The following is a 27,675-nucleotide window of genomic DNA, read 5'->3' on the forward strand; positions in this document are numbered from 1 at the left end:
AGCGGTTAACCCACTGAGCCACCCAGGCGCCCCTGTGTTTTGTTCTTATAAACGATATTGTAAGAAGGCCCAGTGTTTTGAGATAAAATTGTTTCGATATCTTTGTGGTTCATTAAAATAAACTTACTTGGCCACTTTAATTTATAACCTCCCACTTACGGCTCAGAATCGGAGGCCATAACCCCAGTTGCTCCCCGAGAGTTTCCTCCCATCTCAGACAGTCGCCCTACTGGGTGACGAGTCTGGGAGCCAGATCTTTAACTACGGAGGAAAAATGTGTGCCTTGTCAATGTGTGAACTGCCTGGACCCCTCCTCCCTCCCCGACGCCGATCCCTGACCTCTTTCTCAGTCTGTGGGATGGCAGCTGGGACTTCAGCCTTCACATTCCTCCTGCGGCTCCAGAACACAGCACTACTGAGAGGGATGGTGGGTCTGGGGAGGCTGGAAAAGCGGTGACATTTTCTTATGGCAGGTTGCAGGGTGTGCGGCCAAGGCCCACGGAGTTTCCTTCCTGCCTGCCAGGCTCTGCACACACTCAGAGGAGGCTCTGCACACACTCAGGGCTGGCGCTGATGCAGCCCATGCAGGACCCCCAGGCCCCCCCTTTGAACCGTCCTGAATCCTGTCTGCCAAGCCGCCACTGGTTGGTGCCACTGCCACTGCCCGAGCACGGGGCATCGCCCCAGGGTCTGTGCCTTGATCTTGATCTCTGGATGTGGTGGGTTTCCCTGAGGGTGTGGACCCTCCTCCTCCCCTGAGGCTGCCTGCATAAAGCCTCCTCTCCTCCATCCACCAGTGAAAGAATGAATGAAGAGTGGCCATAGGGTTTCTTGTGATCAAGCCTCAGACCCATTCATCCTCCCCAGGGAGTCTGGCCAACTAGTTGGGCCTCCCAGAGCATCCTGTGGGCTCACTCTGGGGCTGCCTGCTCCGTAGGCTTGGGGACAGCCAGTCTACTCGGGTGTCTCTGGCCTCTCCTCATAGGGGAGTGGGGGCTTATAAAGGCCACCCAGCTCCTCCAGAGGACTGGTCCCAAGGCCTGTGGGCAGGGGAGGACTGTGGGAGGTGGGGTCATTTCAAGGTCCAGCAAGACATTGAGGGAGGAAATAACAAGCGGTCCCTCCTGGCCCAGGTCTCCCTGCCTCCGGAGGTGCCTGGGCTGACAGGGGTGGGTCTGGCCCTCCCACTGCATTTCCTCCCATTGTTCCTGCCCCACTTCCGGGAATTCTCCAGGCCTGGAGGGCTGGCGGGCAGAGGCCAGAAGGGGAGGCAGCCCAGGGCAGGTCTGCTCTGGCCGCAGCCTCCAGGGCTCCGGAGCTGGAGCCCCAGCAGCAAGTCTACACTGCTGGGCCTGCCCTCCTTTCAGCACACACAGCCCACTCTGCCTTCCTGTCTCCAAGCTGATCCAGCAAGGAATCAGGGCCTCAAGTTCTAGGGCAGGCTCTGTCAATCACCTGCTGGAGCCAGTCCCTCCACTCTGCCACCCCGGCTGTACTGTGAAGGATTGGGGGACTCCGATTGCGAATGTCGCATGGATTCATGAGTCTTTTATATCCATGGCCCTGTCATTTTGACCTTGCCTGGGTCTTGATGTAACCCCAACTAACTAACATGAGTTTGCCCCTCCCTGAGCCACAGATAGAAACTACCCCAGCTGGAGTCATTGCACAAAGGAAACTTTTTTATTTGCAGCAAGTAAGATCCCTGGGAATAACTTCCAAAGCCATGACTCCCCTAGCAAGGGGTGAATGGGTTCCTTTTATTTAAAACATTTAGGTAGGGGAGGGTTGTCATCTACGTGGAGACGGACATGAGGTTGATCACGTGCCTGGGGGAAACATGGCTATCCCACATTGTATATTATGTAAATGAGGCTTGCGCTCCAACTTGGGCAGAGATTTTAGTGTTATCATGAGGTAAAGATAACCATGAGTCACTCCATAGGTCCCTCCAGGGTCCGACTGTGTAGGTATTGATGCAGAGTGAAGCTTGAACTGGTCTACGTGGTCTGGGCCGCCAGAGCGCTTCACATGGGTAGTCATTAGGGTTTGAAGGGAAGTTTCGGTTTCGAAGCCATCGCGGGATGCTATGCCAAGGGGGGTCTTTTTTCCTGAGTTAAGAGACAAGCTGGAAAGAAGAGCTAGTAGAAAAATATGGGACAGAAGTCGGTGGGTACAAACAAGTGAGCAATAAAGGTCAGGTCTTGGGAGCTCCCTGAGGACACTTCAGTCAACACACTGGTGGCAGGTGCCTTCCCCCACGTGGCCCTGGGACGGAGACCCTCTGGGAGCCCCTGCTTTTGTAAGCTGTGCTACGAGCCTGCTCCATGCTGCAAAGGAGTATAGCACACACCTGTCTGAATTCTAGAAAACGTGGAATTTTCTAGCATCACGACGAATGAATGTGAGTGAATGTCTCTCGCGTTAGCCCTTTCTTGGAAGAAATATTAGAGGAATGTTACAAAATTCAGAACAAACCAGGTTACTGCCTTGCTAGCAAGGAATCCTCTCGGGTGACCAAGAGTCCACTGGTTCCAAGAAGAATGGAGCTCAACTCCATTAGTGAGTGGTTATTAATAAATAATTAATAAGTAACAGGAAGCTATTCATTAATTATTTTATTGTGGTAAAATATAGATAACAGAACTTACAATTTTAAGTATTCTGAGTGCACAGCTCGGTGGCATCAAGCACATTCACACTGTTGGCCAACCATCACCACCGTCCATCCCCAGAACTTTTTCATCTTTCCAAACTGAAGCTCTGTACCCACTAAATAAGAACTCCCCTTTTCCCCTATCCCCAACCCCCAGTAACCTCTGTTTTACTTTCTTTCTTCATGGGTTGACTTATTCTAGGAACTTCATTTACGAGCGATCATATGGTATTTGTCTTTTTTTTTTCCCCCAAAGATTTTATTTATTTGACAGACAGAGATCACAAGTAGGCAGAGAGGCAGGCAGAGAGAGAGAGGAGGAAGTTGGCTCCCTGCCAAGCAGAGAGCCCAATGTGGGACTCGATCCCAGGACTCTGGGATCATGGCCTGAGCTGAAGACAGAGGCTTTAACCCACTGAGCCACCCAGGCGCCCCCAGTATTCGTCTTTTTGAGTCTGTCTGATTTCACTCAACATCATGGCTCCAAGGTTCATCCGTGTGGTGGCAGGTGTCAGAACTTCTTTCTTTTTAAAGGCTAAGTGATATTTCATGGTATGCATGTTTATATTTAATTTATTTTAATTGATTAATTTTATTTTAATATTTTATTGCTTTTCATTTATCCATTCCTTTATTTATCCATTCATCTGTTGGTAGATTCTTGGGTTACTTTCATTTTTTGGTGATTTGAATAATGCTGTATGAACGTGGGTGTACAAATATCTCTTTGAGTCCCTGGGTTCAGTTCTTTCGAGTATATACCTAGAAGTGAAATTGCTAGATTATATGGTTTGATCCATTTTTGCATACTTTTTTTCCTGTGCCCGTCAACCGAGCTCAAGGGTGCCTATTTCTCCACATCCTCACTAACTTTTGTTGTTTTCTATTTTTTTGGATAGCAGCCATCCTAATGAAGGTGAGGTGACATCTCATTGTGAGCAGCCAGGGTGAAAAATCAGCTGTTTAGGGGAACATGTGTGGCTTTGACTCATGGTTTCTGCTCATGGTTCAGATCTCATGACCTTGGGGTCATGAGATCATGCTCTACATTGGGCTCCATGCTCGATGTGGAACCTGCTTAAGACGACCTCTCCCTTTCCCTCTGTCCCTTAACCCTCACAACTCTCTCTCTCTCTCTTTCAAATAAATAAATCTTTTTTTGAAAAATCAGCTCTTTAGGTCAAGACTGAATTTATATTTCAATAAAACTTCATAAAACCTATGTTCAAAGCAGTCATTATAAACACTAGAAAAAGGATATAAATAAATAGCAGGCATGCTATTTATTTGTCAGGGAAAAAAAAATCAAGAAGCAGAAGAGGATGGCTCTTCTGGCTGTCGATCGTTCACACTCTGACAGTTGTATGCAGGAAGCATGCAGAAGTGTGATGCAGACATCAGGCGACAGCTCTGATTGACACGGGCCACTGCCTGCCCATGATTTCCCCCCACCCGCTGCAAAGCTGCTGAATGCAGTTTGCCCGTTTCTTAGCAGAGGGGGCACAGACTTTTTCCTTGGCACCCTTTGGAGCGCCCCTTAGCTGCTTGTCCCTCGGGGACCTACTCTTCCCTAGGAGCCCATGTGTTTCTGGGGTTTCCCACCCCTCGGTCGGAGATGCTGCCTTATGTGTGTATGCTGTGACAGTCCCGGCCTCACTGGGGAGTGGGCATGGCTGCTCAGCCCCAATTTGCTTTTCTCCCTGTCCCTGAAGACAGGAAAGACTGTTTTTCATTGACGACCATTGCTGGCGGAGCCCTGGAAAGCCAGGACAGATGGCCTGTGTGGATGTGGGTCAGAGTCACTGCAGCTTCCAGCTGCAAGTGTGGGTGGTGATGTGTGAGCAGGTGTGGTGGTGGGGTCCCCCTGCTTCCAGGAGACACTGACCTGTGGATGGCTGAGGCCTGATGGGCAAGGCAGCCCTTCTGTGGGAGTATCCAGGCGGACAGGGGCTGGGCCTCTGGGGAGAGGCAGAAAGCTGGCCTTGGGCGAAGGGAAGGTGTCTCTCATCCTTGTGCAGGGAGGGGGGCCTGGCCCTCCAGGGATGACAGGCGGGATGCCCAGGGGCAGGGTGCTAGGGAGCTGTGGGTCCTAGGGGACCATGGTGTTTGAGGCGGATCAGCTTTGTCTGCAGGGTGTTTGTTTATGTGGTGAGATGGTGGTGAGGGGTGGTATGTTGGAGGAAGAGCCGGGCACGTTAGGCTAGTTCTCAACATTCTACTTTTCTCCTCTCTGCTTAGGTTCTTGGGGGAGGCCCAAGTCCCACTCCGGGAGGTCCTCGCCACACCCAGCCTGTCTGCCAGCTTCAATGCCCCCCTGCTGGACACCAAGAAGCAGCCCACGGGGGTAAGTGCCCACTGGGCCTTTGGCTCAGGCCCGTGTCTGGTCTGAGGTCTTGCCTCTCTGACGCTATGGTATGCCAGAGTCCAGGTGCCAGCAACCAGGCCTGCCCCCACACCTCCCCGGCCAGAGCTCAGGGTGCCGGGAAGGGGAAGCGGCATGGAAGGGACAGGAAGGGGACAGGAAGGAGCCCTGGCCCCTTCTGTGGGGCTCAAGTCAGCCTTGCCTCATACCAGCTTGGCCTGCCCCTGGATCCCCTCCTGCCCTGAAGGGAGGAACCGTCACCTCCTGGGATTGGTTCTTTACTTGAAAACTGATGACTTCCCAAACTTCCTGGGCAGCTTTGGTGATGGCTCCCCCAATCTCCTTGGTAGCCCTCCCTCACCTCCCAGCCCCCATCTCCAGATCTGGAATATCTGAGTCATCTGGGTCTCAGATCATAAGGGAAGGGAGGCAGACATCCCCCTTCCCTGCCCACCAGAACCTGTCAGACCCTCTTCCTTTCTGCCATCGTCCTTCCTGCCCCTCCCCCAGCCTTTCCAGTGCTCTTCCAGTCCTCACAGACAATTCCCAGCCCACGTCTCTGGCTTCCCGTTATTTTTAGGGAGCTAAATATACCCTGCAGGGTTCTTTCTTCCTGGTCAGTAGAATTCCTGACCTTCTCTCTGGGTCAGCTCCACCCCCAGGAGGCCCTGGGGGACTATCCATTTGGAAATACTTCCTCCTGGTGGGGTCCTGGGGATTCTGGGCTAGTTCTCTTTGTGTGTGTGTGTGTGTGTGTGTGTGTGTGTGTGTGTGTAGGGAACACTGGCTGGCTTGGTGAGTCAGGAAGTGGCAAATCTGGCAGAACTCTAAAAGGAACCACTACTGGGCACTGAGAGCTAGAGAAAGAGAGTGATTGACTGAAGTCACACAGTGACTCCATGTCCAGAGGGGGACAAGTAGGAGGGTGGCACATGTCTTAAACTCTCAGGGGTGGGAGTGACTTGAATGGACTCCTGCTCCACTGCCTTTCTGATGCTGGAACTTCCTCTTGACACTTCTTCTTTTTTTTTTTTTTTTTTAAAGATTTTATTTATTTATTCGACAGAGAGAGATCACAAGTAGGCAGAGAGGCAAGGCAGGCAGAGAGAGACAGAGAGGGAAGCAGGCTCCCCGCTGAGCAGAGAGCCCGATGCGGGCCTCCATCCCAGGACCCTGAGATCATGACCTGAGTCGAAGGCAGAGGCTTAACCCACTGAGCCACCCAGGTGCCCCTCCTCTTGACACTTCTTAGGCCAGTGATGGCTGGCAGAACATTCTGGTTTAGTGCGGTGATCACTTATGGGTCTGTAACCTCTTCAGGGGCTTCCCAGGTGAAATCGGGAACCAGTCCCCTTACATGGAAGGCAGGGAGAGACCCAAGAAGGAGGCATGCCGCTCTAGTCTGGCAGGCGGCAGGGTTAGTAAGCCCGGGGACTTATCTGTGAGGCGTGTCTGGGGTGGCAGCGAGAGGAGTGGATCTCTGCACCCATCTACCAAATCTTAGAAGTTTCTATAGAGGTCTTAACTGGGTTCAGTCCTGTATACCATCTGGATAGTCTCAACACTACGTCACTAGCTCAAGACTCTGCCTGGAGAGGCATCTGAGAGCAAGGAGGGCAAGCAGAACTTACATTGTGTGGAGAGTGGAGGGGGTGAGGAACCTGGGTTTACCGCAGGTCTGCTGGTGGGCGTGTCCTCTCAGTGACCTCCTCCAGTATCACTGAGGATACTCAGTGTCTCCACCTTCTGCATCCTCCTTGTCCTCTCCCTGCCCTCCTTCTGAGCTCTCCAGTCTACTCATGCAGTGTAAGGGTTCTAGAGCCAATTTCCAGTCCCCCCACCCCACCAGGCAATTCTCTGACTCCAGCTGGGTGTCCAATAATTCAAGTCAATTCTGACACTCTCTGTCCAGGGACAGCTCTGGGTTAAGGGCTCCGTCCTACAAGGCCTCCCCTTCCCAATCCTTTGCCAGTCCCAAGTCCTCCGCCACTCTGAGCTTTCCTGACCAACCAGCTCTAGATAGGTCGTTCCTATGACCCCCTCCTTGGGTTTGATTAACTTGCTAGAGCGGCTTGCAGAACTCAGAAAAACATTGTAGTTACCAGATCGCCAGTTAAGATCCAACCTGGAAGCTCTCCAATTCCTGTCCTTTGGGGTTTTATGGAGGCTTCATTGACAATGGATCCCCCTCCCTGTAGGTGGTGGGCGCTGAAAGTTCTCCAGCTTTCTAACCACAGGGTTGGCTCCACTAGCAACCAGATGCCATCCTTAGGGGATTGCCCAAGTCAATTCATTAGCACAACAAAAGACACCCTGATGGCTGTTATCATTTAGGAAAGTCCAAGGATTTCCTAAAAGGAGCTCTGTGCCTGAAACAGGGACAATGACTAAATATACATATAGACACACACATCTGTAATGATAAATCATAGTACTGCATCCCTAGAGTCAAGAAGGACTCCAGGTACTTCTGGATCCTGAAGAAGACCTCAGCTTTCCATAAAGGTGTAGAACACCCATGGAGGAACTGTAGGTAGCTGGTGAAGGAGATACTTTGAGTCAGGGATCTGAGAAACACTAACATTTACCAGCTTGTTAAAAGGCATCACAAAGCATGTGCATCAACAGCCAGATGAAGAGATCCATAGGGCAAGGTCCTGAACAAAGGAACTTCTGTCCTTGTGGAGTTTGGGGCCCTGTTTGGTGGCACATGGAAACATTCTAGTTCCCTCAGCATGGAAACTCTCTGAAAAAAAGAGACCAAAAAATTGTAGTTTTTAAGGGAGGCTTCATTATAGTCATGATTGACTAAGTCACTGGCCATTGGCTGATGCAATCTCCAGCCCCACTTTCTTCCCCAGAGGCTGGGGCGATAGGACTGAAAGTTCCAACCCTCTAAGCATAGGGTTGATCCTCTTGCCAACCAGCTCCTACACTTGCATGGGGTCCAAAAGTCACCTTCATTAATAACAAGACACCCATTTTACCTTTATGGCTCTGAAGACCCAGTATTTCTGAGAGTTTGGTCACCTGAATGACCCAATATGTGTTTCTTAGAAATCATTAAATCACAGCCCCCAATGCCCCAGTCAGGGTTTCTAGCTCCGGGCTGAGATGCTCAAACATCCCTCCACTCTTGCCCTCTGGGCATCCATGCCTGGTGTTGCTTATAAGTTCTCCTGCGCTTGGGCTCCCCTCCAAGATCAGACGCCTGTCCACAGCTTTTCATACCTGGTCTAGCCTGGCAGGCGGCAGGGGTCCGAGCCAGGTTGGTGACTCTCCCTGAATAACTCACCCTTCTTCTTCTTCCTCTGTTTCCACACTCTGTTTGTGCTTCGTGCTCACCAGCTGGGAACCTGCTGCTTTCTTCTTTCTTGGCTGGGATGCTTGCCTATGTGCAGAGATTGCCAGTCCTTCACAGTCCGTGTCTCCCAGGAGGGGGTATAAAAGCCAGAAAGAAGGGATGGGAGAGGAGGGCTAAACCCTGCTTGGCTGAGCCCCTGGCTGCACAGAGCCTGGGGGAGGTGAGGCCAGGATACAGCTCCGGCCTCTGGAGAGTATCTGGCTCCATCTTCTAGTGCCTGTGATAACACTGAGTCACAGAGCAGTGCCCGCTCCCAAGATCCCCTGAGCTGGGGCTTCCCACCTGCGACCTGGGGCCGGCTGCCCTGTGTGAGAAGCACAGAGAATGAGGTCATGCTCAGAAGGGTCAGAGAGCTCTGTCCGAAGCCCAGGATTCTCATTGGCTGTTCACTGAGGCCGACTTCTGGGCTGGACCCCATGGGCAGAGTATGCCAGGAGTACCCAGCTGAGTTTAGCTCAGACCATCAAAGCAACCTGCTGAAGGAGTGATGGGACTGAGGACAGGGCCTGTGGGATCCTTGGAAAACTCTGAAAGGACTGAGAGGAGGAAGATGGCCAGAGGCGGCCATGCTGTGGGAGTCCTGTTGTAGGCTGGCCTGTGGACGTCATGGGCCTGGCACTCAGCATTCTCCCCCATGTCCCTTCAGAGCTGTGTGCCATGAGAAGATGCCAAATCTATCCTCAGACAGATTCTAGACTGAAGGGGACAACACTGTCCCTGTCCTGGGGGAGGCTCCAGGCCTGTGGGGGTGCTGGACACCCATGGAGGAGAGAAGCCACATACTTCCAAGGTATTTGAAGAGGAACTTGCTCGTGAGGGTGTGGACACCATGCAGACTGTCAGTATGACCTCAGTCCTAACAGCCAGAGGCAGATCAGAAGAAGTGAGACCTACTGGGTCACAAGAAAACAGGAACCCCAGTGGTGTGGGGTGGGGAGCCAGCAGGGCCCTGTGTGTTGGGAGCAGGGACTGGAGGAGGGCAGACCCAGAACTCTGGTGAGTCCCTGAGTTTCTCTCAGGGGGTTGTCAGGTGCTGACAACCACCCCTCCCTCAGCTCAGGGCCGCATCTCACCTTCCTCCAGCTTCTTGGTGTTGTCTGGGGCCAGTCAATAAAATAGAATCAGATGCATATGAGGCTGTCCTGTCCACTCACTTGGTGTCTGTCGAGGGAGGGGGAAAGGGGCCGGTCTGGGGTTTGGTCATGCTAGGCTCAGTGTCAGAGAGCTGGAGCTGAGGACACAGACAGTAAACAATGGGGCAGAGCATGGTGGGCGAACGACCCCAGAGCTTGGCTGCAAAACGTGTTAGGAGGAACTGATGAGGTTGTCCCCTGTCTTTGTCTTTGGTTTCCTAGGCCCTCCTAGCCCGGTGGCCAGACTGGCCCCTCCGGAGTTCTGTGTTGTTGTTGACTGTGGACCCCAGGATGGCAGGCATGGGTGACAGGTTCCCTGCTCCAGGGCGCCGTGTCCTGGTGGACACACGACTGACAGATAATGGTCTTGGGACAGGATGACTGCACGGTGGGGCCAGGGCTGGGGACTTGAGGAGCAGAGTTATCAGGTGGGGGACCTTGACGTGGACCACCTCAGAGGGACCCTAGGCCATGGTCATGTGGTTTGGGAGAGCATGGAGCTCACAGACATCACATGGCAAGAACATCTCAGCTCTGGTTGTGTCTGGAGAAGGGGACGGGCCCTGGTCTGACATCATGGTGAAGATGGCAGGTCCTGACCCTGGGTAGGTTGCATAGACAGGCCCCCCCTAGAGATTCCCTGTAGAGCTAAAGGCCTCTAGTATTAATCACCTGTGGTCCCAAAGATGTGGTCCTGAAGCAGTGGTCCCCAGAGCGTGAAGCTGCCAGGGACGTCCCCGTGGCTGTCCGACGGGAGAAGTAAGAGATGGAGCTGTCTCCAGGCCGGAAGTCTCATCCAAGGGCCTGGACCCGCCAGGATGTTGCCATTTCCTTGGGAGTTTGGTGTGGGGCTCTCAGTGTGGGGGTAGCTGATACTCAGGAAACCCTGGGAAGGACAGCCTGGGTGGTCTTCAGATCCAGGGCTGTTGCTCCTTCCTGCTTCTCCAGTGGCAGGGCTGCTCCTGAGCCCCCAGGCTAAGGCGCTGGCCCCCAGAGTGTGGAGGGCAGCAGTCATTCTCCTGCAGGTCCACCTCTGCACTGAGCACAGAGATGGTGGGCACAGTTCGCGAGGGTGAGGAGGGGCTGGATAAGAAGGTGTGTTCTCTAAGGGGATCTGGTCCTCAGGCACCAAAGTTTAGAAGAATGGGGTGGGTGGGGCCGAAAGGCAGCCCAGCTGTGACCCTTCACAGTTTGGGTCCTCTCTCCTCACCTTGGTGGGGTCCATTCAGAACACTCGATTTAATACCGCAGCACCTCCTGCTCCCCTGCTCCCACTTGCTCTGGTTAACTTTTCTTTCCAACATACTTCGTAAGTTACGTTATCTGTTTCATTTATTATTTATGGTCTGTCTCCTCTGCCAAGATGTGAGCTCCCTGGGGGCGGGAGCTTTCACTTTGTTCATGGAAGTATCCCAGTATCGTCAAGCCTCTGCCCGGAGCAGGTGCTCAATTTATGTGCAGGGAATGAAGAAGCAAGTGAATGAATGAATGGGTCAGGCCGGGTATGCCAGGCGCGGTCCAACTTTCCAGGTACCCGCCCAGCTCAGGCTGAGCCAAGCAATCTGCCCACAGAGGGCCGACCTCATGGGCAGTTGGTTCCTCACTTGGTTTAATTCTCTGCCATCTTGACATTCTTAATACAGTTTTGACAAGGGACCCTATTTTCATTTGGCACTTGGCCTCACACTACTTCTGGAGAGTGGGAATCATCATGAACGGGCTGGCGTTTCATTTGAGTGAGATTTCTATGATTACAGCAGAAGCAGCTTTCTCAGTTTTTAACTTTTTATTTGAAAATAATTTAAGTTTTGGAAGTTGCGAGAATAATACAAGGAGGATTTTGTTCTAAACCCTCTGAGACTAAGTTGCCAACTTCCTGGCCCATCACCCTGAATTTAGTGTGTGTTTTCTCTGATTAAGGACTTTTTCCTAGGGAACCTACAGCCTTCAGAGACTGAAGGAATGAGTCTTGGTCCCGCACTGCCATCCAAACCACAGACTGCCATTTGAGTTCAACAGCTTTTTCCAGCAGGGTCCTTTGTAGCAAGAAGATCCAATTCAGGATTATGTGTTGTGTTAGTTGTTTGCCTTCAGCCCCCTTCCATCTGGGAGAATTCCTCAGTCTTTCTTTGACTTTTACAACCTTGGGACCTTGATGCTTTGGGAATATAGGCCGGTTCTCCTGTAGAATGTCTCCTGGTTTGGGTCTGAGGTTTCTTTGCAATTCGATTTAGCCTGGGCGTCTTTGGCAGGAGGAGAACACAGTGAACATATGTTGCTCTTATTGTATCTGGATGACTGTGCTCTTAACCTTGAGCATTTGATTAATGTTGCCTTTGCTGGCGTTCTCCACTGATCACCAGTTCCTTCTCTTTTCTAATAGGTAGGAATTGTGGGGGGAGGTACTTTGTGACTCTAAATACTCTGTTCCTCATCCAACTTTTACCTGGCCGTTTTCACAGCCATTCTTGTTTCCTTGGTTGAATTAATTCTTGTTTTGATGGTTGTCAGATGGTGATGTCCTAAGCCAATTATTTTTTTCTGCGTTCGTTCATTGGTATTTCACTGAACAGAAAAGCTTTCTTCTGTCCCATTTATTTCTGTGTTCAGAAATTTTATTCAATGTTTTAGTCTGCCTCTGTATTTATTTTCATATTTAAATTCTCCCAGATTTGGCCAGTGGGAGTCTGTGAAAATAGGTTTCTGTGTCCTTTGGACATGTTTCTATCATTCTTTGGGTATTTCCTTGCTTTCTGGCACAGAAGTGGTCCAGGGTCATCTGTCTTCCTTGGCCAAACCCTAGACTTAGTTATTTTTCCAAAGAGCCCAACTTGCCGTTTGTTGAAGTGGGGGGAAACCCCAGGACGGTTGTTGAAAATACAAATGCCCAGGTCTACCCCAGACCTGCTGACTGGAATCTCCAGGATTTCAGGGATGGTGATGAGCAGGTCTGGGCACCCGGGAGGGGCCCCAGAAGCTGTTCTTTCCTCTTTGGGCTGCAGGAGCTTAGGGTGCACAGACAGCTGCCCGCTCAAGTAGCGACACCTGCTGGTGGTTCTCAAACCTGCATGGCAGGCATGAAGGCAGAACCTTGGTTCCTGGACAGAAAGGGTCTCATTGCCTTCCTGGCCTCTCCCTGGGTCTCCTGGGTTGCTGAGCTGGCGCTGGCTTCCTTCCTTGGCATTGTGAGCCCCACCCTTCTGCAGGTCCTGCCCTGCCTTAGCCTGGCTGCCCCTGCCCATGCCCCAGTCTGGGGGTTCAAGCCTCAGACTGGGGCCATCCAGTACCTGTGGCCCTTTTCTGTCTGAGGACCAGGATTTGCCCCAGGAGTTTCCAGAATCCCTAATATTACCCAATAGAGATGTCTAGTGAATTATGATGAGCTGCTCAGAGGCTATTATGCATTATTAACAATTATGTTTGTAAAGGATTTGTCAAAGCCTGGGAAATGCTTACTGTCTAATGCAAGTAAAATAGAAAAGCATTTTCTATACAGCAGGGCTGTACAGTGCTTGTTTAAAAAGATTGGGGAGAATTAGATCAAAATGTAAATAACGGTGGAATTATGGAAATTTGTTTTCTCTTGTATTTTCTTTCCTTTTTTCTTTCTTTCTTTCTTTTTTTTTAAAAGATGTATTTATTTGAGAGAGAGAGGGAGGGAGCACGAGTGGGAGGAGGGGAAGAGGGAGAAAATCTCAAGCAGACTCCCCACTGAGCATCAACCTTCCCTCCTCCCCCAGCCCCCCATGCAGGGCTTATCTCAAGACCCATGAGATCCTGACCCATGAGATTATGACCAGAGCAGAAATCAGGAGTCGGATGCTTAACCCACTGATCCACCCACATCATTATTTTTCTTTAAGATTTCTGTACTCTCTAAATTTCCTTAAATAGAGCACTTATTATTTTGATCCATAAAAAGACTGCCCCAGGAGGCCTGCTGGACCTACAGTCCCAGGGAAGCCTGGGGCCAGCCCCCCACTGGCCTAGGAGCTGTAAGCCTGGAGAGCCTGCTGAGGCTGATTTCTCAGGTTCTGGGGCCCTTTGAGCAGTGCAGGTCTTGTTCGGGTAGGGAGGGAAGTGTGTCAGTGGGATGAAAACACAGGGCAGGCTTTCCTGGCCTGTGAGAGTGGGGTGGCTCTCCAGTCACTCTCCCCTCAGCCGGTCAAAGCTGGAGCAGCTGAAGTTGAGATGGGTGGGGGGCAGGGGTGTTGCTGGGAGGGAAGAGGGTTCAGAAAGGTAAGCAGCACCCTGAGACTCCCAGAGCTAGCTGGGGCCTCAGCGGAGTGAGGCTGAGCTGCCTGTGGGGAAACAGGGGAGGGCCCTCAGCTAAGCAGGAGTGGTCAAGCGGCCTTTGTCCTGAAGATGGGCCTAGGCTGAGGATTGAAAAATCCTGCAGGGGAGGTTGAACGGCTGATTCATTTATAGAAGCTTATGATGTGCTTTGTCTGCTGTTTGCTGTTTTCACTGCCATTTGGCCCTATGAGGAAGGTGTCATCGCTGTTAGTACGCTCATTTTACAGATGAGGGAAGCGAAGCACAGTGAGGTTCTGGAATTTGACCAAGATCGCACAGCTTCTAGGTGGCAGAAGCTGACTCTGGATTCTGTGCTTTAGGCCACTTGCCTGTCCTGATGGGCCCCTGGGGTGGCTTTGCCCCAGCCTCCTGCAAACCTGACCCCCATCCGTGCCATCTTCCTTGGCGAAGCAGTAAGAGGAACAGAAAGGATGCTGGCCGGTGGTGGTCCGCGGCCAGTGTGCTAACCTGCTGCCCTCCCACCCTCATCCCTTCCAGGCCTCGCTGGTCCTACAGGTGTCCTACACACCACTCCCTGGAGCTGTGCCCCTGTTCCCGCCCTCTGCATCTCTGGAACCCTCGCCCACTCTGCCCAACATGGATATGATGGCTGGTGAGGAGCCCACCCTGGCAGGGCCCCTGGGAAGAAGCCCGGCAGCAGTGTGGGAGCCTGGGGGCAGGAGGCCAGCGTGAGGCTTCGGGGGCTGCCCAGGTCCATAGAAGAGAGGACACCAGTGGGTAGGAGGTCCTGAGAGCGGCCTTCTGCCACACAGAGAAAGTGCTACTAGGACTGGTGTGAGGAAACCCTCCTGGGGAGGGCCTGTGCCTGGGCTGCTGCTCCGCATGGGGCAGCTGGGAGCTGGGTGGGAGGGCACGCCTTTGCTGGGATGGGATCTGCCCCAGGAGATACCCCAGAGGTGAATGCTTCCCTGCTCTGGGACTTCCTAGGCCTTTGGCTATGGTGTCGTAACAACACAACTGGGTGTGCCTCGAAAGAGCCCTGGGCCGCTGCCAGGGGACATGGCTTCCTTTCTTGACTTTGGCACCAAGTAGCTGTGTGGCTTTGGGCCGGCCACGCTCCCTCTCTGGGCCTGTGGTTTATCATTTGTGAAATGAGCAGATGGAGTTAGCAAGTTCCAGGGTTGTCTCAGTTCTCTTCACTTGCCTCTGCTGGCCTTGTCACAGAAGGATCCCGCCAGGGTGCTGGGCTTGCCGCTGTGAGGCTGGTGAGGCCTCCACGTGGTCTGGCCTGCTGGAATGTGCAGAAAGCTGCACAGATGCGCCAGGTGGGGACTTGGCCGTGAGAAAGAGACTGTAGTTTCTCTCTGGGTGAAGGGAGCCAGAGGCAAACACCGCCTTCAACCCCAGCAGCCTCAGCCTCTGCTCGGGCTGTGCCCGGAGCCTGCCCTGCCCAGCCACGTTGTTGGAGCTCCACACCCGCCGTCTGAGCTTGGAGATGAGGAGAGCAATCTGGACTGGGGCATAGGTTCCTGGGGAGGGTGGGTGGTGGGCAGAGAGAAGGGGTGCTCCTGGTGACAGAATGGGGGGTGAAGGGCCCGAGTGCTCTGGAGCCACCTTGGAGGTGGGTCCGACTGAGTTAGGGTTTCGCAGGAAAAGCTCCCAAAGGTCACAAATCCCCAGTCTTGCCAGGAAGGTGGTGAGAAGGAACAGTCTTCAGCAGACATGGGAACGATTTCTGAATTTTGTGCCAGGCTTGGGTAGCCAGGGGGTGGGGGTGCCCTAGGTTGGCTCCCCTCACCCAGCTCCTTCCTCGCCTCCTGGGGCTGTGCCCTGCCCCTATGCCAGGTGGGGGACAGAGCCGGGCTGAGACTTGGTCCCTGCTCAGTGACAGCACCGTGGACACGAGAAACTCTGGAAAGAAGTGGCTGGCCCCCACCGGTGAGACCCGGGTCAGGCTCTCCTGATCCTGATCCTCCCACCTGTAACCAGCTCACTGCTGCCATCTGTCAGCTCACCAGAGTGGGACCTGGGACAAGGTGGTCAGAGGCACTGATCCTGTAGGATATGGTGGGGAGGGCTAGGGCCATTTCTTTCCTTCCTGTTGACTAACTGGACTGACCATCTTCACATCTCAGCTGTTGGAAGCTCCTCTTTCTCCCTCATCCATCCTGGCTCACTGACAGGAGGGGAAGTGGTTGGTGGGTCTTCGTGCCCAAGCCCTTTGGCTCCTCCATTGGCTGGGTAGGGTCCCAAGCACCAGGCCAGAGGGACCAGCCCTTATTAGTAGCCTCTCCGCCCAGACACAGGAGAGGACACCGAAGACCAGGGGCTCACGGGAGATGAGGCAGAGCCATCACTGGATCAGAGCGGTGCCCCAGGCCCCGGGGCACCCACCACCCCAAGGAAGCCACCTTCTCATCTGCCTCCCTACCACCCCGGGAGCAAGAGGAAAAGAAGTGCTCCCACTCCCAGAAAGCTACTGTCGGACAAACCGCAGGACTTCCAGGTAATGGGCTGACTCTCTGACCGCAGTCTCCTCTTTAAGTACTGTCTGTCCAGCCTGGAGCAGGTCCTAAGGGCTCTTCTAGTTAGGAGTCTGTGGTTCCCCTGGTCCCCAGCAGATGCAGAATGAGCAGGTCACACGTTGTGGCCTCAGAACACCGGCCCCTGGTTTTGTGCTTTACAAAAAAGGTTGCGGGGAGCGCTGGAGAGATTCAGCCCATCTTTACATTTGTTACTTGCATTCCAACAAGGCTTTATCTGACTAGCTAGCTGTTGGCTTCTCATAGTGTGGTCCTTGGGCCAGCAGCAGGAGCAGCACCCGGAAGCTGGATGGAAACGCAGACCGCCAGCCCTGCTGAATCAGAATCTGCATTTTAACAAGATCCCCAGACAAGGAAGCTCTGTCTGGCTCTTTGTTTTCTCTCTTGATCCATGTCCTTCCTTATACCCATGGATTCTTCCAAAGGCCGTGTAGAATTTGAGCATGTTCTAGCTCTTCACAGAATAAACCGTTACTATGAACCCTCGGGCATATTTTAATCCAAAAACCTATCCTGGTTTATTTGAATTTTAATTTTGGTCCTTTGCTTATTCTTTTTCTTTTCTATGAAATTTCTTATGTTGACATAGTTGCATTTAGTGATACTGAGCTCTTCAGAACTACTTTTAAAGTTAAAGACAGGAAACTTAGCTCTTTACCAAGTGCCACAAATTGTAAAAATGTATTTACTTCTAAATCTTGGTAATTTAAGTGAAAGTACTAGCTGTAACCGCTGTGTATTTGCCTGAGAGACAAAATTCTGACATTGTTATTATTTTTATTCCCAAGTCATGTACTTACTGCTTTTTTTCTCCTTTGAAAATTAATGTATGTTTCTTGTTGAAAACAGAAAATACAGGAAAATGAAGAGAATAAAAAATTATGGATTTACCTTCCCGATATTATTAGTAATATATTCTTCTGTAGTACGGCTTAAAGAAAAACATTGTTCAGTCCATTGATAAATAAATGTCGACTGAAACTTAAAACCAGTAAACATCGTATTTTTCCATGAAAATTGTTCTTGTATTTAAAATTTCATGTTTTAAAATATTTTGCCTCAATTTGGAAGCACAGATCTTCCTGAAACCTTTCTCTACTTCAAGTTCAATAGAGAAAACTCTTAATTTATTTCTCAAAATGTGAGAAAACGTTGTATCTTATAAAGAATAAAAAGTGGGATCAATTCACTCTGTCAGTTCAGCCCCTGAGGGAGCTGTCAGTGAGGAACGTTCAGGCCATTTAGATGTGCGGGCGTCAAGGGGTCTGAGGGAAGGCTTGTCCCAATGGCTGCGTGGAATGAGCTGGGCTCTGGGTCCTCAGCGCAGCCCTCGAATTTAGAGCTGGGAGCTTCCTTAGGGCAGCTTGACAGCTCTTGTGCGGAACTATGGGTTTTTAGAGGTGCAAGGGACCTTGGTAGAAAAATATGACTGTTCTTATAATGCTCTTCCTAATACCTTTTTAATACCCTTCCCCAGAAGCCAGCAGTGAGAATGGTCCCTGAGATTTCCGACTCCCTTGGGGCCTGAGGACATCCCCCCTCCTCCTGCTTATGGCTTTTCTTGGCTTTCAGATCAGGGTGCAAGTGATCGAGGGGCGCCAGCTTCCAGGGGTGAATATCAAGCCTGTGGTCAAGGTCACAGCTGCTGGGCAGACCAAGAGGACACGGATCCACAAGGGAAACAGCCCGCTCTTCAATGAGGTGGGAGATGCTGGGTATAAGGACGAGGACCACGCTGGCCCTTCCAAACTGGGAATGCATAGCAGACACAGGACAGTCCATTTGGTTTTTGAATCGAGAGATATGCTGGGTCCCTAGTAGGTCGTCTGAGGAACTGGGGTGGAGGTGGTTCTAGCTCTTCTTCCTGCCTTGGGCTCCCAGGGCTCAATGTCTCTGACATACCATAGGGCCAGCCTCCACCCCACCGAGATGACAACCTCTGTGAGGTCAAAGGTGGGATACCCCAGAACTTGTGGAATCCCCAGAGCCTTCTGTTGGGCTGAGCTCAGTCCACACTTCTGGGTGGGCCAGACCTGAAGGCTGTGGGCAGTGGCTGACCCTCTCCTTGACCCCTGGCGTCGGCAGGCACTCATTCATTTCCCTTTTGCCCTGAATCACAGACTCTCTTCTTCAACGTGTTTGACTCTCCCTTGGAGCTGTTCGAGGAGCCCATCTTTATCACGGTATGTCTCAGCAATCAGTCTCCTCTGTGGGTTACGTGTACACTCCCTTGCATGCCACATGTATCAGCGTGCATGTGTGTGTGCACCTGTCAGTGTGAGTGTGAGCGAGTGTGAGGAAGAAGCCGTGCAGCCCAGGGCACGGGTGACGGGTGCGGCTCACCGCCAAGCTCTGCTGGTCACAGAAATGCCTTTGGCAGCTCAGATGGAGGCAACAGCAGAGTGGGGTACCCCCACTGCCGAGCACAACCCACGGGGCCAAAGGTCAGGGTTCTGAAGTCATTCTCGCTGCAGACCCAGATTTTTATTTTATTTTGTTTGCCCATGTGCCTGCTTCTGGCCAAGAGCTTCTTTCTTTGGGCCTCAGCTCTCCCCCCCCCTTTTTTGGTCTTTCTTCTGAAAGGCAGTATGGTTTATTTTTTGAAGGTGTGGGTTCTGCACCTGCTTCTGTCCTTTAGGGGTTGTTGATGCTCTACAAGTCCTGTAGCCTCTCTGGGCCTCTGTTCCTTCATCTGTAAAGTGGGCATAATAATAGTACCTACTCAGGGGGTTCATGTGAGTTTAAACTTTGCTCAGAGCAGTCTTGGAACAGAGTGCGTGCTCTAAGTGTTGGCTGTTACTGTTTGGGAGGGAAGAGCTGTTGTATTGGGTCCTGTCTGGGCCAACATTTACTTGTAAATGAGAGTTTTAATTTATCTCCCTCTCCCAGGTGGTAGACTCCCGTTCTCTCCGGACAGATGCTCTCATTGGGGAATTCCGGGTAATTATATATATTTTTTGAAAGCAGTTAGTTGTTGCTAATTCATGTTACTGATGATTCTGTAAGTAATGTGCAGAGGCTGGTACTTTGGGGGTCCTGTTTCTCTTGGTCAGTGTTGGGAAATACAGTAAAAAAAAAGAAAAAGGGCAAAACAAAATCTCCAAACTTAAAAATCCTCTCCACAGAGGTCATAGAGAAAGAACAGAATTTTATTATTGGATACGTATCAATCCAGAAGGTGATGCACATGACAGGCTATCCACTAGGAGATTGTACAGGCAGCAGGAAATCCTTTGCACCACTGAGAAATCCTTTACAACCCACCCCTTAGCTGTTCGTAGGTAAGTAGTCCTCACTGCAGACGACAGACAGCGCCCTCTCCAAGCACAGTTCATCCTCACCACCTGGTGATGGGTTGACCATCGGTGATAGCTAACTGACTTTCTCCAGAGGGAAAAACAGAAAAGCTTGCATTTTTGTGATGAGGGTTTTTTTTTTTCCCCACAACTTGGACCCAGGCCTGTGCTGAAGGCCTGCCCCTCCCTTCCCACAGAAAAAGCAGAGAAAATACTTATATTTATAAGGTTTCCAAGGTAAATTATTTGACAGAAAGAGTGGAGAGGGAAATCTTTTCCCTTATGTCCAACAGGGGGAGTTCGGCTTCTTATTCTGATTCATATCTGTCCTTATATCTGGGCAGACAGTGACATTGGTGGTTAGGTGGCCTTCCCCCTAATACTGACTCAGGCCAGGGTGACATCGGTGCTCTGGCTTGCAAGTGGAGTCCAGATGTAGAGTCCAGGGGGATCAGGTTGAGACACAGGGGAGACGGGGGAGCCTGCCCTCCCCATCCCCATTTGTCCCATACAGTACAGAAGCGAAGAGTGCACTTTAGAGAACCAAGGGCTGACTAGGACTCAGCTCTCAGGGAGGCATCAACAAATCTCAGAAGTAAAGGCAGGTAGCTAGCAATGGAGACCTTCACGAATGGTGTTTTAATGCAAACCTCACTGATTTTCTCATTTTTGAATCTTCAGGCATTTATCAAATGGGAAGAAGGAGTACAGGCTTATTTTACCCTCCTCTTGCTATCAAAATAAAATATGGCCCCTTCTCTGGGAAGTAGTCACAAGATAAAAAACGAAGGCAATTATTCTGGAAAAGCAGTTATTAAAAAAGAATGGGATTGGACTTGGGTCATTCTGTAATGAATGGGGTTCCATGTCTTGCGTCTCTAATCTTTGAAGCATATCTGTAGTCTGAGAACCCAGAGGTTAAGGTAAAAAATTGTTTTCTTTTTTTCTAATCATGAAAGTAATCCATCATCAAATTTTTTAGAGCGATTTTAGGTTCATAGCAAACTAGAGTGGAAAGTACAGAGTTCTCACATATCTCCGGCTATCCCCATGCACAAGCTCCCCGACCATCCATGTTCCATTGATCTATGAATTTTTATAGAAAATTTATAGACTTTTATAGAAAAATTTTTTATAGAAAATTATAAAATATAGGAAAGGAAAAAATAAAAAAATAAAATAAAGCTAACACCTAAGTCTATCGGCCAGAGAGCGCACAATCACCCTTCTGTTGTGTTTCTTTTGCCGGTTCTTTCCTATGCGCTGATGAACCTTACCAAACTTTGAACATATATTCTGCACTTTTTCCATGTAACATCAGCTGATGAACATTTCTCCATGTCTCCAAATGATCTTCAAAGCATGGTTTTTAATGGAATAGCATAACGTTCCATCTTTCACTGAACGCTCCAAGGGCAAGAGTTTGACTTGTGTTTCTCGGTTCAATTTCAGATGGACGTGGGTACCATCTACAGAGAGCCCCGTGAGTCACGTCCTCATCCCTTTGGCCATATCCTTGCATTTTGGTTCTGGAGGCTGTTGGGAACAGCCATTTGGGACAATCGCCTTTTTCCCTTGGGGGTTTTAGATTTTAGAGGTAGAGTCTGATCCTGGAGATGAGAGCTGCAGGAAAGAAGAGAAGGCAGGCTTCCATCTTCCAAGTCAGCTAGGCCCTCAGGGAGATCAAACCTTCTCATGGGTCTTGGCTGGCCCAGCCAGGGATGCTAAATTTGGAAGGCCCCAATCAAATGTTGTTGGAGATGAAGTCCCCTCTGACAGAGGTGGGCCATTTTGATAACAAGTCTAGATTTCTTCACACCCTGGCTTTTGGTCCAGTCACTTCCTGAAAGGGAGGTAAATGGCCTGGGGTCTAGCTTTGGCAGACTCTTCTTGGCCTACATGAACACTCAAAGTCTGGCCCCCATGTCCCTGTGAATAAATCCCTCATCACCCAAATGTAGTTGGCCCCGGGCTCTGGACGTGGTGGCAGACATGGGTCCTTCCAACTCTGCCCTCACCAATGGATGTTGTCTCTCTTAGGACATGCCTATCTGAGGAAGTGGCTGCTTCTCTCGGACCCTGACGATTTCTCTGCTGGAGCCAGAGGTTACCTGAAAGCAAGCCTCTGTGTTCTGGGGCCTGGAGATGAAGCGCCTGTGAGTACATTGCGGGGGTCCTCCTCACAGCTCCTCCATCTATCAGGAGATAGAGGGAGAGGGAGAGAGAGTCCCAGCATACTCGGCGTGAGCACGGAACCCAATGCAGGGCTGATCTTAAAACCCTGAGATCACAACCTGAGCCAAAACCAAGAGTCAGACGTTTAATCACCTGAGCCACCCAGGTGCCCCATCTATTTTTTTTTTATTACTTTTTACAATTGAGATGTAATTGACATACAACATTATATTAGTTTCAGTCATATAATGAATAAACGATTCATTATTTGTATACATTGTGAAATGATCATCACGGTAAGTCTAGTTACCATCCATTGCCTTATGAAGTTTCAAACTTTTAGGATCTATTCTCTCAGTAACTTTCAAATGTGCAACAGAGAATTATTAACTAGAGTCTCCATGCTATGCATTATATCCTCATGACTTTTACTTACCTGATAACTGGAAGTTTGTACACATTGTCCCTCTTCCTCCAGTCCCCTTTCCCCCACCCCCCGACAACCACCAAATTGTTGTATATTTTTCTTTTTTGCAAAAGTGAGATCATTCTCTATACTCTACTCCAAGTTGAATTTTATCGCCTGAGAATATACCATTATCATCTTTACACACCAGTAAGTCAAGTTCAAGTTAGAGATGGGAAGGATGAGATAGGTGTGCAGACCTGGAGAGGTATCAGCATCTTTTTATGTTTGGCAAGAAAGAAGGTTGGGAATAGCCGTGGGAGAGGGAGGAAGGGTTAATTCCAGGTAAATGGAAGGACACAAGGGCGCCTAGCTCTGTAGAATGTCATTATACTCAGAGACCTGGAAGTAGGTGGGCGGACAGCCTGAGGTGTTTGGTGTGGGGATGGCAGGACTAGGGGAAGCGCAGGGCCAAGGTAGCTTGGAGATTGGGACATGGCTGGTGGTGCTGGGTAGGGAGGGTGCAGGAGTGCAAGGCTTAGAGCTGATGAGGGGGACGGAGAATAGGGGAAGGGGTAGGGTACGCACATTTATTGAGCACCTGCTGTGTGCCAAGCTGTGTGGGAGCTCTGCTCTGAGTGGGAGCAGGAGGAGTGGGAGGTTGGAGGAGGCAGATAGGTTGCAAGCTGTCTTCAGAGAAGGGTTTCAGTGGTCAAGGTTTTGCTAGAGGAGTGGCCCTGAGTGGCTGGAGGTTCCAGATGTGACCATGCCTCTAGCAGCGGAAGGGAAGGGGAGACTAAGGAGCTGCTGGTGGAGGAAGGGAACCGTGTTGGCAAATGACTTGACCACGTTGATGTGGATTATCTTATGGGAGAATTGGAAATCAAATAGGCAAGTGGTGAGGCAGGTGCTGAAGTCAGGAAGGAAAGGTGAGCACCTGTCCTCAGCTTGGTGGATAGTGTCAGTGAGAACCAGGGCAGCGAGTGGCACATGGGGTGATGGGGTCTTCAGATAAAAGACATGGTGGAGTGATGGGGGGGTGCCAATGCAAGGTGTGGCCTTCTCTTCCCAGCCTGGGATGGCCAAGAGGAGAGGGAGAGACAAGAGTGGGGAAATCAGATCTCCAGGGCAGAAGAGTGGTAGGAGGCAGAGGGCAAGTTCTGTGAGAGTCAGGAATAGGAGTTGGCTGATGACAAGGGCTCAGAAAGTCACAGTGGAGGGGGTTAGGGGATGGGGAGCTCAGTGTTCTGTGCTGTGCAGGAGGCTGATGGAGCTCCAGTGGGCAAGCCCCACCTAAAGAGACCTGTCCCTCTCTTTTGTCCCATGCAGTCCCGTCCTGTCCTTCTGTGGCATGTCTTTCCAAACATCATGCCGTCTTGTTCCTTCTCATGGCATCTGAGTCTATTGCCCGTCTCTAAAGCATTTCTTCCTCTTCTTCCTATGAATTGGAACCTTGCTTTTTCCTGATGAAGCTACTTCTTTTGAAATCAACTCAGACAGAAGCCCCTACTTTCTGCTCCGACTCTCTGTGGGTTCTGGAACGGGAGGAGCAGCCAGCTTCGGTGTTCCCACTGCAGCCTTCCGGCCGGCGGCTCTTCCCAACCTCAGCACGGCCTCCTCCTTTAATTACAGGCTGCTTTGCTGGTTGTTTCTCCCTCTCTAGGCTGTCACCTACTCCCCCCACGCCCCCCTAGGCAGAGCTGGTTCAGGGGTGTCCCTGCTTCCCGATTCTCACCTTCACCATTGTCCTGAGGTGTGACATATCCTCACTGATGAGCCACCGACATCTGATTTTATTTCCTTTAAGACCCTGAGTTCAGAACTCCCTCTCTCCACCACTCTGTCACCCCTGCTGAAAGACAGTCCTTCCACCCTGGCGTTACAGAACCCCCTCCTCACCTCAGCCTCTGCTGGTTTTCGCAATCCATTAGTGCCCTCCTGCCATGCTCTCCCCTCCCCCAGCCTGGATGCCATCCTCCACCACAGCTCTCACCACGTGCTTCCTGGCCCCATAGTAGGGGTCTCCTGCCACACCTCGGGACCCCACCATCCCTCACTGTTTATAACACTCCTTGGTGAGTTTCAGTGGCAGAAGTCACCTGGAGGTGCTGGCTAGGTGAACATGGGTGCTATCAACCTCTTCTCTTACTTGAGTGTGGTTTACTCCTTGTCCCATTCGCCACAGTGCTATTTCCAGACTTTGCTCTCTTTCCTAAGCCTCCGGAGAGAGGCAGAGCTGCACAGTGGTGAACAATAGAAATGCCTGCAGCTCCTTCTGTCCTCATTCCTGACTTCATTTGTCTTTTCTTACTTCCCCAGCTTCCTGCCTCCTTTGCCCTGTGCTCCAGTCCTCCGCCATCTTGTTCTCCCTGCTCTTCCTGGTGTCTTCTCTTCTGCTATTAGACTTGTGCCGGGCTCAGGATTTCCCTACCTTCAAACACCCTCGCCCACTTCTCTCATTTCTCCCTACCGCTCTTCTCCAGGTTGCTTGCAGTTTGCTTCCAGGCATGACCAACTTCATCAGGGGGCACGCGGGGTACCTCTTCTCTCCTCCTCTCCGAGCTGCTCATTCCTCCTCCTCTTCATGAGGATTCCTGCTGTCTTCCTTCCCTGAAGCCTGGAAGGTCCCCATTGCCAACCTCCAGGGGCTCTTCTCTGCTATTAATCCTCTCTGTTCCTCCACAGCCTTTGATTCTAGAGCCCGTGACTTAATTCAAATTCTTTTCTCCCTTAGCATGGGTGATTTTTCCTGATTCTTGCTGTTTTTTTTTTTTTTTTTAATGGATCCTTCAAATTCAGTGGCTCATTAAAGTTCCCTTGCTTGCCACTTTGCTGTGTCCTTGACCCTCACTTTCATGGAGCCCATCTCTGTCCACATGAGGCTCCTATATTGACCCAGCTTGGATCTTTGGAGCTCTAGACACTCAGTTTCAGTTGCCGAGTAATAAAGCCACAGAAACATGTCCCTTAGGCCCCTCTAACTTAACATAGGAAAACTCATGTTCATCTGCTGCTCACTTCCCACGACCACTCCCATCTTGTGTTAGGTGATATCTTAGGAAATGGCACCATCATCCACTCAGTCTCCCAAGTTAGAGGCTTTTCATTCCTCAACCCTCAGTCCCACATCTGTCAGTCCACATGCACGTGGTTGGTCAGTCTTGTTGGCAGGATCACCTCCGAGCATACTTCTCTCTCCCATTCCAAGACCAGAGTCTGAGGTCATGGTCCCCTCACATCTCCCCTGGGCCCTTGCATGAATTAGGATACAGGTTCAGCTGCTGTAACAAAGATACCCTAAATAATAGGCATTAAGGAAGATTGAAGTGTGTTTCTGTCCTTCATAAGTGCCTGGGGAGGCAGTCTAGAGCTGGCACGGTGCTCCCGCAATGACCAGAGATGCAGGCTCCTGGTCTTCTCCCTGCTGTCTTCATCATGCAGCTTCCATCTCATGGTCCAATATGGTTGCTGCAGTTCCCACCATCGGGTCTGTATTCCATCCAGTGGAATGCAGGACAGGAGCTTGCTTAAAGGTGGGCTTTCACTGTGAGATGGTGAGCTCTGTGGGGACAGGACCTCTGTCTACCTTGTTCACTGCTGCATCCCTCCCCCTTCAGCACAACCCAGTCATCACTCACTGACACTAACACTTGTTGAGTGAATGAACACATGTTACTGAAGACAGACAGGCCAGCTTAGACCCATCACTTCTGCACTCTTATGAATGGGTGGAGCAGGCAGGAAACCAAGATTCTTGAATGCCCGTCATGTGTGTTTACAACATTATTGAAGTTGATCTGTCCAGCAGTCTGCAAGGTCAGTATTACTCTGTCCACTGTCCAGGTCAGGGAGTTGAGTCTCAGGGGGAAGGATCCTGCCTGAGATCACACGTTAATAGCAGGGCAAAAGCTACCTTTCTTCAGGATGCACCATTTAGGGGGTGTTGGGTGAAGAAGGGGAGATATTGTGCTCACAAACTCTTTAAGGCATCACATTTGGTTGCATTGTAGCTGGAGAGAAAGGACCCCTCTGAAGACAAGGAGGACATCGAAAACAATCTGCTCAGGCCAACTGGCGTGGCCCTTCGAGGAGCCCACTTCTGCCTGAAGGTCTTCAGAGCTGAGGACTTACCGCAGAGTGAGTCTGACGTCTTCCCTGGGTTGGAGGCCCAAGACTGAGATTGAGAGCAGAGCCCCTGGGCTGGGGAAAAAGTCACTAGATCGTAGAAGTCCTCTGTGTCTCCACAAATGAAAAACATCTGTCCTCTTGGTGAGCCATCACTCCAGTTTGCCTGGGATGGTCCCAGTTTCAGCACTGCAGGCCCTCCATCCTGGGACAGTGGGTCACACTCCCTGTGGCCACATTCCCAAGAGAGACAGGGTGGCCCATGCCTGGTTTCTCCCAGTGACTAGCCCTGCACTGGCCCCATCCTGTGGGCCCAGTAAATTCTGGGGGAATCACGCTGAATATTCTTAGTCTTGGGTGTTGATGGAGACTGCATGCTAGAACTGCCAGGGGACCTTTAAAGGGGCCTTTAAAGATGCCGGGACCTCTCCTCCGGTGTTCCACACTGACTGGGTTTGGAGTCAGGCTCACACACGGGTCATTTTTAAAGGGTGAGCCCCTGTTTTGAGGCATCTATTAGCCTAATCAAATGTTTCTGTCCATAGCAGAGTCAGTGAGAGTGTTTGCAACTTAGGTCCTTGTTTATAAATCTTGCATAAAGCTAATTATTTGAGGGTTTGCTCAATCCTTTGAATAATGACTCAATAAAAGAAATGCATTCCTTCTGTACAAGCTTAATGATACCCAGATCATGGGGAAAACCCTTAAGAAAGTAAATGGGCATTAAGATACATGCTTAATAACCTTCTTCATTTGTTGGTTGAAACTATGCAGAAGGGAGACTGGTGAGCTCCCACGGGGGACTGGGGAAATAGAAATGTTTGCTTTTTTTCAAGGTAAATGTGCTTTATATTTAATTCTCTGCAAGCTTGTTTAAATATAAATAATATGAACTAGGTGGGTAAATAAGACATAAATATTTGCTAATTGTTGTTATCTTTTGTATTCATGTAGACAGCAGCTGGTGTATAATCTCTAACTGTCCCTCCTCTCTTTCATCTGCACGTAGATATCTATACCAACCATTAATACACATAGGCACTTATCCGTCTGTCTGTATATACATTTATACATAATATGACTAATTCAGTAAAATATTGGTTTGGAGCACCATAGATTAAAATTCTTTGAAAAATGATTGCATTTATTCATTTGACAGAGAGAGAAGGAGGGAGCACAAGCAGGAAGAGTGAGAGGCTGGAAGCAGGCTCCCTGCTGAACAGGGAGCCCAATTCGGGGCTTGATTCCAGGACCCCAGGATCATGACCAGAGGTGAAGGCAGATCCTTCATCTGGTGGATCTGTTCAGAAAGTCCTTGAGAGCAGGGGCTGGTGAACAAAGCTGTTTGGGCAGGGTCA

At 50.6% G+C, this 27,675-nt stretch overlaps 1 protein-coding gene across 20 annotated transcripts in view; it reads left to right on the forward strand.

The window, feature by feature from the left end:
- DYSF (dysferlin) overlaps window positions 1-27,675 on the forward strand; it is a 204,696-nt gene that overhangs the window by 36,419 nt on the left and 140,602 nt on the right. For 10 of the 20 annotated variants that reach the window (XM_044261346.1, XM_044261353.1, XM_044261350.1 and 7 more), the window contains 10 exons: window positions 4,895-5,000; window positions 14,310-14,424; window positions 15,618-15,710; window positions 16,073-16,278; window positions 17,888-18,016; window positions 18,436-18,498; window positions 19,205-19,255; window positions 21,064-21,094; window positions 21,652-21,767; window positions 26,203-26,329. In XM_044261346.1, coding sequence (XP_044117281.1) covers window positions 4,895-5,000; window positions 14,310-14,424; window positions 15,618-15,710; window positions 16,073-16,278; window positions 17,888-18,016; window positions 18,436-18,498; window positions 19,205-19,255; window positions 21,064-21,094; window positions 21,652-21,767; window positions 26,203-26,329 — 1,037 coding nt within the window. The remainder of the gene's footprint in view (window positions 1-4,894; window positions 5,001-14,309; window positions 14,425-15,617; window positions 15,711-16,072; window positions 16,279-17,887; window positions 18,017-18,435; window positions 18,499-19,204; window positions 19,256-21,063; window positions 21,095-21,651; window positions 21,768-26,202; window positions 26,330-27,675) is intronic. The other 10 variants (XM_044261355.1, XM_044261357.1, XM_044261364.1 and 7 more) reach the window with 1 other exon arrangement.

Source organism: Neovison vison, chromosome 8 (genome assembly GCF_020171115.1).
Source record: "Neovison vison isolate M4711 chromosome 8, ASM_NN_V1, whole genome shotgun sequence".
Classification (NCBI taxonomy): domain Eukaryota; kingdom Metazoa; phylum Chordata; class Mammalia; order Carnivora; family Mustelidae; genus Neogale; species Neogale vison.